This window comes from Sinocyclocheilus anshuiensis, unplaced genomic scaffold (genome assembly GCF_001515605.1).
Source record: "Sinocyclocheilus anshuiensis isolate Anshui unplaced genomic scaffold, SAMN03320099.WGS_v1.1 scaffold409, whole genome shotgun sequence".
NCBI classification, from domain to species: domain Eukaryota; kingdom Metazoa; phylum Chordata; class Actinopteri; order Cypriniformes; family Cyprinidae; genus Sinocyclocheilus; species Sinocyclocheilus anshuiensis.
Genome location: NW_015540855.1, coordinates 444,397 through 454,839, shown reverse-complemented (window position 1 = coordinate 454,839; position 10,443 = coordinate 444,397). Strand labels below are relative to the sequence as shown.

Below are 10,443 nucleotides of genomic sequence, written 5' to 3'. Positions count from 1 at the left end.
AATAAATCTGCAAAAATGTCAACGATTCTGTGTTTTTCTGTCAATATGGGGTGCTGTGTGTACATTAATGAGGAAAAAAAATTAACTTAAATGATTTTAGCAAATGGCTGCAATATAACATAGAGTGAAAAATTGAAGGGGGTCTGAATACTTTCCGTACCCACTGTATATATATTGTATGTGCGTGTGTGTGTGCGCGCACTTCTCAGAATGAGAGACTGAGGACTGACAATAAAAGTATTCATATGTATAGGGATTCTCAATAAAATAAATAAATTTTATTTAAATCTACATTATTAATATCTACATAATAATTACAAAACTGAATTTTAACAATTACATTTTTATGAAATTTATTTTAAAAAATACACCAGATTAAAAAAATATTATGAAAATGGCAGGGCAGGTAAAAATCTGAAAAACAAAACATCACCATTGAGCTCTATAATTGCTATTACTTTGCATTTTAGACCAATTTTCTTTAAATTTCTCAATGTTTGGGTGTCCATTCAAATGTGTAAAGGGAGAGTTAAAGATCATGTCTGATATTATGCTTAATTTGTCACAACAGAAAAGCAAGTTCAAGTTGAGCGCACTGCATTGTGGGATCCCATGCTGTGAGCTAGATTCATGCTCCTTCAGGCAAATGTAGTAGGTCATCCAGGTATTCCTGTGCTCAGTATTCATAGTGTAATACAATATTACTGATAGTAAGCAGTATGCCACTCCACGCTATACACGCAGGACTGGACAACCTGTGCGCTCCAGGGCAGAGACAAATTGTCGATGCACAGGGATTGCTTTACAGTGGAGCATGTGTGTGAGTGTGTGTAATGGGCCTTAGGTAAGCTGAGTGCTCTAGAGTTTCAGTCTAGCGGGAAGCATTAAGCCGCACAGATACAATTAGGATAGCGGTAGAACCTATAAGACACACAGTGTAAGGTGTGAGGCCGCACACACACGTCGATGAGCTTGCGAAGGTAATGTATGGTAATGCATGCAGGAGAGGTGCTCTCGTTGGCAAGAGATTTCCTGATCGTGCTCACTGTGAATCTCCTTTCCTTCCACTCTGTCTGTCTCTCTCTCTCTCCCCACGAGAAAAACAGAACCTTTATCTGACAGTGGAAAGTCTCTGCTCGAGTTCTCTATTCTGTGCAGCCTTCCGTCTCTCCGGGCACCGGGCCAACGTGGTGGGGCTTCGAATCTGGGGCGAGAAGGGGGAGGAGGAGGAGGCTTTGGAGTAACAGGCATCTCTTTAAGCCAACAGCAGAGGATTGCAAAAAGCAATCTTCCTCTTTCCTCCCCTTGGCTAATTCACTCTCCTCAGGCCTGAAGGTGCGTTGTGATGTACTTTTAAGATTGACAGAGAGGTGATTTAATCTTACTAAACTAGCATCCCTTCAGCAGTGTTTATAAGGGAAGCCATGGGGTGTATGTGTATGTTAGCAAATGGCTGCAATATAACAAAGAGTGAAAAATTTAAGGGGGTCTGAATACTTTCCGTACCCACTGTACATTACAAGAGAAGGACGAGTGCGCACCCTGCAGACAGACAGCTTTAAAGGGTTAGCTGGCTGTTTTTGATGTTATATGACATATATGAGGCCATTGCGACCCTTGAGGTGAAAATCAAGAGTCAAAAGCACATCTGCATACATGCATGCAAGCATGAGAGAACAGTGCAAAATGTGTTTAAAACATTGTTTTACACGTTTCACCACCTTTGTCATCACCTAGATGTCATTAAGTGATAATCAATATTCAGAATTAATCACACTTGAGCCAGGTAATAAAGGTCTTCAGGATCACTGGAAACTTCCAGGCAGGTGTGTTGGGGCTAAACTCTGTAGGAAAGTGACCCTCCTGGAGTAGGATTGGACACCCCTGGTCTACTCTAATTATAGACAGTCTTAAACTTTATAGATAGTCTTAAACAGCTAATCAAGGTCTTCAGGATTACTAGAAACATCTAGGCAGGTGTGCTGGAGAAGAGCTGCAGGAAGGTGACCCTCCAGGAGCAGGATTGGACAGAATTGGATTGGGGGCTCGTCCGGGATAAAACATGTTCAGGGAGTATTTTGGATTCGAAACAAATTCCATCAACAGCATCTGGGGCATGTTCTTAATTACCACAAGCAACAATGTTCACTTGTCAGTTTGTAAAAACAAATATTTACAATATCTGACTTGCAGTGGAACTCAAGTGGGAAGGCATTAAAGAGCAGATTAAAAGCATAAGCATGTATTTTCATTAAAACACATTATTTCTTCTGTACAATCTATACAAAATGTGTATCTCAACTGTAAAGTTGTCAAAAACAGTCCTTTTAGGTATCTTTATGCTTATCAAGCAAAAGGCTTTTTACCAGGGGTAGCCAACCCTGCTCTTGGGGGACCATTATCCTGCAGAATTTAGCTCAAATCCTAATCAATCGAACCTGAACCAGCTAATCAAGGTCTTCAGGATTACTAGAAACATCTAGGCAGGTGTGCTGGAGCAGAGCTGCAGGAAGGTGACCCTCCAGGAGCAGGATTGGACAGAATTGGATTGGGGGCTCGTCTGGGATAAAACATGTTCAGGGAGTATTTTGGATTCAAAACAAATTAAGCTCTATCAACAACATCTGGAGCATGTTCTTAATTACCACAAGCAGCAATTTTCACTTGTCAGTTTGTAAAAACATATTTACAATATGTGACTTGCAGTGGATGTCGAGGGGGAAGGCATTAAAGAACAGATTAAAAGAATAAGCTTGTATTTTTGTTAAAACACATTAATTCTTCTGTACAATCTATACAAAAATGTGTATCTCAACAGTAAAGCTGCCAAAATCAATCCTTTTAACAACTCTTTTAGGTATCTTTATGCTCATCAAGCAAGGCTTTTCACCGGGGTAGCCAACCCTGCTTCTGGAGGACCACTATCCTGCAGAATTTAGCTAAAATCCTAATCAAACGAACCTGAACAAGCCAACCAACCAATTAAGATCTTCAGGATTACTTGGCAAGAATGTTGGAGCAGGGTTGAAATTGAAGTCTGCAGGAAGGTAGCCCTCCAGAAGCATGTAACTTTGGATGTAACTTTACACAGACAAGATTAGCAAGATTTAAGTATTGTGTATTTTAACATTTATCCTGGTGTAACGCCCTGCCCCATAGAACAGTAAGAGCATTACTGTAAATTAGATTTTGTGATCTGTTTCACATTTACACACTTACCACAGGGTCATATTCCCAGAGCTGGTTGCCTTTCAAGTGATGGCACTTGAGCATCATAACCGGACCATTGAGTTTAGACACATCCAAACAGAGGTCATCAGTTCGGATCTCTTTATTGGCTGTGTACGAGAAAACCTGAGCGGGCGGAAAAGGTCACAATACATCAGTGTCATACATGTCAAGCATCAACACGATTACTCTAACCAAGTTTGTGTTTTAAAAGTGAGAAAGATGACCTGGTTTCCACCCATGCCATGGCAGTTGAAAATGCCCACTTTTTCATTCTCTTTCCTGGCCATGTTATCCAGACACTGGTTAGTCTCAACATTACGGATCTGCAATCGGACAGATCACACAAATAGATTAGACACACTCAAGCAGCTCTCCTGCATGAATAAACACAGTCACGTCTCTGTCTGAGTGTCCAACATGGTTAATTACCCAAAGCTTATCGCACACCAGGGGGGAGTATCGACGAACTAAGAGACAACTGTGCCAATCAAACACACAAACACACACGTAAATGTATACTTGATGAAAGACAGCAGATGGAGGGAAAGACAGCTCGCTGCTTTCATCCAAAACACTGAGTTACACAAACGTCAAGATCAGTGGGGCTTAAACCATGACAATCACATCACATTTAACAGCTTCGCTGCTATTATACTTAGCCAGTGTTTCATGCAAATGCTGATTTAATACTTGGCTGTTTTAATAGTTCTGTTATAATCATTGTAATGCACAGCCCCTCAAAGGGTTGGGTATTTCCAAATATTTTACAACTATTTAGATTCAAAATGACTGCAATTCAGATTCATCAGCTCTTAAATGGTTCAGATTCCGATTCTGATTCAATCTGATCTGATTATGATTCAGTAGGCTATTTTCACTTATAATGCCAATTCTCTCTCTGCTAATGCTTCTTCACACAAGTAACTCTTCTGCAAAAATATTAAATAAAAAATAAACATAAGGGTCCACACTACAGCAGAATGCGATGACAGGAAGCAGTGCACTAATACATTTTCAGTCAGATACAAAAATAGGCATGGAGTGAAAGATTGATCTTGGGATTTTACCCAGCCTCTCTTACTGCTTTATCTTATTGTGCTAGCTATTAAACCTTTTCATGCACTACTGTTCAAAAGCTTGGGATCCGTAAGATTTTTTTGTTAAAAGAAATGAATACTTTTATTTAGCAAGGATGCATTACATTGATCAAAAGAAAGTAAAGGCTTTTACACTGCTACAAAAAAATTATATTTCAAATTAATCCTGTTCTTTTGAACATTCAATTGATCAAAGAATCCTGAAAAAAGTATCACGGTTTCCACAAAAATATTACACAGCATACCTGTTTTCAACATTGACAATAAATAGCAATATTAGAATAATTTCTGAAGTATCATGTGACACTGAAGCCTGGAGTAATGTCTGCTGAAAATTCAGCTTTGCCACCACAGGAATAAATTATATTTAAAAAATATTTGTAATAATATTTTACAATATTAGTGTTTTTACTGTACTGTATTTTTGAAGAAATAAATGCAGCCATGTTGAACATAAGAGACTTCTTTCAAAAACTTCAACCCCAAACTTTTTACTGGCTACACATGGAACATTATTGTGACGTCACTTGCTCCATGTATTATTCTGTCTGTGTCCTGCCTTACACCTTACAATGTCACCATCAGTGGCGAGGAGTGACAAAGATGAGCTAAAAGGGAACGAACCATAGACAGCACAAGGAAGATAGAGCCTTAACCAGTTAGAAGAACAGACAGACTGAGCGAATTTCAGACATCAGAGATGACGCGCATGTTTTATTCATAAGAATGTCTGAAAAAGAGAGGCAGCGATGGACAGATGGAACGAAAGGGTGAGAGACGGAACAGGAAACAAGACGATGACAGAGGGAGAGCAGACTAGGAGAGAATAAATGTCTCTCATTTCCTGAACACAGTGACTGGAATTTAAAAAACAAACAATCAATTCCTGTGACAGTCAACCCCGCGAAAAAGAACGCCCCATGCTAATTCACTCCTGTGCTTCTTTAACACACACACACAGAAATGTGTTTATCACACTATGCAGTGATTTCCCTTTTGCTATCAGCATGAGTGTGCGTGTGTGAGAGAGAAAGTGATACAGACCTCTCCCAGCGAGTAGTAGTGGCGTGGTATCTGGGAGTCTGGGTAAACATTTTCTAGGTACCAGGAGAACGGCTTACACTGCAGTCTCTGTCTCAGGGATGTTCTGGATGAGATGTCTCCATAATCCACTTTCGTCACACCTGAAACAAACAAACACATGAGAATGCAAAATGGTTAAAAAACTTTAACATTGCGATTTTCTAGGATGCTGTGGGTGGTTAAGGTGCTAAGTGGTTTGTAGGGCATTTGGGGTGGTTGATAAGTGGCACTATTAATCTTGTCAACAAAATTACTGCCAATTATGTTTTTTAATGAAGACTTTTTTGATTTTGTCAATGATAATAAAGAAAAGGTAAAACAGTATTGCTATTGTTAACTAAAACAAACGATTAAAACCACTTTTGTTAAATGAATTAAAGCTGAAATAAGATGCAAATAGTACAGGAGAACTTAAAGCAAAGAACTTAAATTAACATTTTAAATTTGAACTATTAAATTAGTTAAATATGAAATACTAACATTACTAAAATAAAGCTAAATAGAAAAATAAAAAAACTTATAAAAATTATTAAAGTACATACCAAAATTACTAAAACTTTAAATCTTAAAATATATCAAAGCACAAAAATCATCTAAATATTATAAATCAGATCTATAAATATTATAATAGTATATAAATAACACAATAAAACAGGGTGAAAGACATGCATCATAATATTTATCAAATCTTTAAAGATTTGGTATGTATTTTAAACTTCAGCAATGTTATTTTTCGGCCACTCAAATACATACTAAAATTGTGAGATTAAAACATTCACTATTTTGTAAAGAATATTTTCTTCAAAAGACAAACAGCTGTGTACTGTGCTGGATATGGTTTAGAGCTCTACTTCAGTGTAACTGTTTTATTGTTCCCCAGACAAAACACTGCAAGCCTGGTCGCTTACAAATGTAATAAAACAGTTCTCCTCCACAAGCGTCATGACTTGTGGTATCATTCATGTTTGTAGCACAAATGCTAAAGGACAAGTTACAGGCTGAAGTTTGATACTGAAGGTTAGGGTTTTTTGTCCAGATGCTTGCCTTTTAGCCGTAACAATAAGGAGAGAGTATACAAAGGCATTTGTGTAGAGGAGGGAAAGAATAACACAATATGCACACAGTCACACAGATAGCTCTGAGCAGCATTGGACACTATTGACAGTGACATTAATATCTATTATCCAACATCTCCTTCTGAGTCAATACGGCTCGAGTGCCCAAGAGCGCTGATAATACACACACACCCCATTAAAGAGACAGACACAGAGATAGAGAGACAGTCATAGAAAGACACCAAGACAGAGAAAGGCAAAGAGACGAGACTGAGAGACAAGATAAGGAAATGTTATTTCAAAAATTGGCAATATTGTGTCCTACTATAATCTTGAACTATGTGTGACTCCCAAAACACTGATTGCATGTGTTATATGGGTGAAATGAGTCAAAGTGCAATTCATAACATAAAACAAGTATATGTTACATTCTTAGCCTTGCCACAAGGGCAAAGAAATTTTCTTTTTTTTTGGCTTAAAACGATTATGAAAACAAGATTATCGGGATAAAACGATTATTGTGCTGCATTCCATTTGGCAATGATGCCCACATTGTGTCTTGTGTTATAAATCCAGCCCACTCCTTTTATTAACAGCAGTGCTCTTTTGCCCCTCCATAATTGTTGTAAAATAATTGTTGTTGCTTTACTGTGGGACATGCTTGATATTAAAAACAGTTAGTTTACTTGTCTTCAAAATAATTTAGAAGACTTTTTACTTACATTAGCCAAGCATTAGTTTTTGTTTTTTTTTGTTCTGGCATAGAAATTGTGGAACTGAGAAATTAATACTTTAATTTAGCAAAAATGCTTTAAATTGATCAAAACTGATGATAAAGACATTTATAATGTTATAAAAGACTTCTATTTCAGATAAATGCTGTTCTTCTGAACTTTCTATTCATCAAAGAAACCTGAAAAAATTCTACTAACAGTTTTTTGAGCAGCAAATATTAGAATGATTTCTGAAGGATCATGTGACTGGAGTAATGATGCTAAAAATTCAGCTTTGAAATCACAGGAATAAATTACATTTTAAAATATATTCAAATAGGAATATATTGGATCAAATAAATGCAGGCTTGGTGAGCAGAAGAGACCTTTATAAATAATAAAACATAATAAAAACATTAAAAACCTTACTGTTCAAAACATTTAGACAGGTAGTTTATTATATATTGTAAATTATATATTGTACATATTGTATACTGTATACTATTTTTCATATAACAAATATTGTAAATTATATATTGCATTATGTTATACATTATATACTGTATATAATGCCCATATGTCTATATTGTTTGTGTATATATTGTAACCATTTCACTCTTTGAGTTGTGCACTTGCCTATGTAAACTGAAATTGTGTGTAGTGTTTGTGTTTCTGTATTTTCAAACTTTACTGTGTATCTGTTTAGGATGCAGATGTGTAGCATGTAAACGTGACTGACCAGGTGAGATGATGTAGAAGAAGTTCTTGAACTCATCCATCCAGACCTCTGCCAGCCGCCTGTTGTTTTTGTTGATGATCTGGCCAGTTCCACCAGGGAACGTGTACGGCGTCGCCTTACGGAACACGTGACCGACGTGAGAACACGTGACGATCTCAAGCGCCCCCCCGCATTGCCAAATCTGATAAACAAGGACAAATATTAGTTCTCAGAGTATGAAAAATCATCAATAACTTTATATGCACTATATAAGCACAAGTGGAATTGTGGTGGTTGAATATTATAATATTAGCAGTGAGACTGACCCTGAAGGACATCTCCAGGTTCTCTCCTCCCCAAATGTCCATGCCTGCATCATATGTGCCAATCTCCTGGAAATAACCTCTGTCTATGGAGAAGAGACCACCTGCCATAGTGGGGGTCCTGACAGATGATGCAAAAACAAAAAAAACACAGTTTAATTGCAAACAGGCCCTTCAGGGGAATGAACATATCTTATTAAAGCAGCTCTTCCTCTCCTGTTCACTCGGTTACAAACAAGCCCGTTGTGTGTCACTCAGGGGAATGAGATCTTCAGTAGAAATGACATGTTTACATGCATCTATTTTGGCAACAACATATCCTTCTTTAAATATCTTTCACTCGTGCTCGTCCATTTCCCTCAGCAGGCACTCTCTGTTCTTTCCTGTTTTCCTTCCATCCATCCCCTGCAGCACGTCTCATTCACAGTCATGTTTTCCTCAAGTAAGAACCTGTTGTTGTTATGCTCTCAAGTTGTTTTCATGCAGAGAACCAGGCTCTGAAGTAAAAAAGGAGACGAAGTAAACGAGGGGTCGTGAGGGGAAAAAATACAAAAACAGAGAGCGGAGTGGTGTCAGAGTGTTCTGATAAAAACAACGTGCAGCTCTGAAAAACAGGATCTGTGAAGAAATCAAGCAGTAGAAGGCTAAGAGCTACTCTGTTCCTGTAGTTATGAGGTGAGCAAAGTGCTGGTGTGGATTAAAACTCCCCTCGTCTTTGTGTTAACTGCAGTGTTTAGCTGCAGGTCTAGAGAAACACTTCTATATTCCGCAGCTTTAAGTTGCATGTAAAATACCTTTTAGAAAGGAAAAAAAAACGAAATGTTGAATTTACATTTAAAAGGCCTTTACAAATTGGAGTCATTGCCTACTGTTTAACACACATACTCTGTGATTCATTGTGTCGTGGCGCTTATGCGGGCAATTTGAGTTCAAATCTGGCTTGTGACATTTCTACCTCTATTCACTTACTGTTTACATTCCTATCTCTTACATTAAAAGCTCTCAAAAGGGAAGAAAAATTAGTCATCTGAAAAAAAGCTGTGTTCGAAACGGAATACTAATGTACTCTACACGCAGTGGCTATTGCACTACTTTGTTAAAAAATGTGGAAACTGAACATATGTGACAATAAAGATATACAACAGTAATACTAAAAGCAGGACAACAGTACATTTATAACAGTAGTAGTACATTGCTGACACAGTCTGAAAAAGGAGATTATATTTTCAATGCAATACAGGTGCATCTCAATATATTAGAATGTCGTGGAAAAGTTTATTTATTTCAGTAATTCAACTCAAATTGTGAAACTCGTGTATTAAATAAATTCAATGCACACAGACTGAAGTAGTTTAAGTCTTTGGTTCTTTTAATTGTGATGATTTTGGCTCACATTTAACAAAAACCCACCAATTCACTATCTCAACAAATTAGAATACTTCATAAGACCAATAAAAAAAAACATTTTTAGTGAATTGTTGGCCTTCTGGAAAGTACAATTTGAGTTGAATTACTGAAATAAATGAACTTTTCCATGACATTCTAATTTATTGAGATGCACCTGTAGTCTCTTAATGCTCACCAAGGCTGCATTTATTTTATCCAAAATGCAGTAAGAACGGTAATATTGTGAAATAGTATTAGTTTAAAATATCAATTTTCTATTTTAATGTATTTTAAAATTTAATTTATTCCTTTGATTGTGTGTGTGATATCATCAATTTTGAAAACAGCTGTGCTGCTTAAAGGGATAGTTCACCCAAAAATGAAAATTCTGTCATTAAAGCTGCAGTCCGTAACTTTTTTTTGGTTAAAAATTATCAGAAATCAATATTTGAGCAAGTACATAACCAGCCAGTGTTCAAAACTATCGCCTTACTTTAGCCAGATTCACAACGGTTAGCTTATAATAATGTTTTCTAATTTGAGTGGTACGGGTAGGTTTTCGCAGGAAATTCGAGCATGGCACTGCGTCATTACGTCACGTCTGTAAACATAAAGAAGTTGTCCCGGCTACTAGGCTGTTGCATGTGAGGATCCTGCAGGTGGCCGTTCGTTTATAGCCTTTTCTCACAGCAGCTAGAATAATTAAATGTATCATTTTGATGGCGGATTGTAATCCATAAAGGATTATGTGTTTATGAAACACATGTGAATGAAATTAAATTATATTCCAGTTATAAATGTGCTTCTGATTACAGATAGCCTGGGATTACACAAGAT

At 37.1% G+C, this 10,443-nt stretch overlaps 1 protein-coding gene across 2 annotated transcripts in view; it reads right to left on the bottom strand.

The window, feature by feature from the left end:
• The window catches only part of LOC107687813 (polypeptide N-acetylgalactosaminyltransferase 1-like), a 128,056-nt gene that overhangs the window by 3,324 nt on the left and 114,289 nt on the right, over positions 1-10,443 (bottom strand). For both annotated transcript variants that reach the window (XM_016485279.1, XM_016485280.1), the window contains 5 exons: positions 8,224-8,341; positions 7,919-8,099; positions 5,373-5,512; positions 3,456-3,554; positions 3,220-3,354 (listed from right to left, as the gene is read on the bottom strand). In XM_016485279.1, the coding sequence (XP_016340765.1) occupies positions 3,220-3,354; positions 3,456-3,554; positions 5,373-5,512; positions 7,919-8,099; positions 8,224-8,341 (673 nt within the window). The remainder of the gene's footprint in view (positions 1-3,219; positions 3,355-3,455; positions 3,555-5,372; positions 5,513-7,918; positions 8,100-8,223; positions 8,342-10,443) is intronic.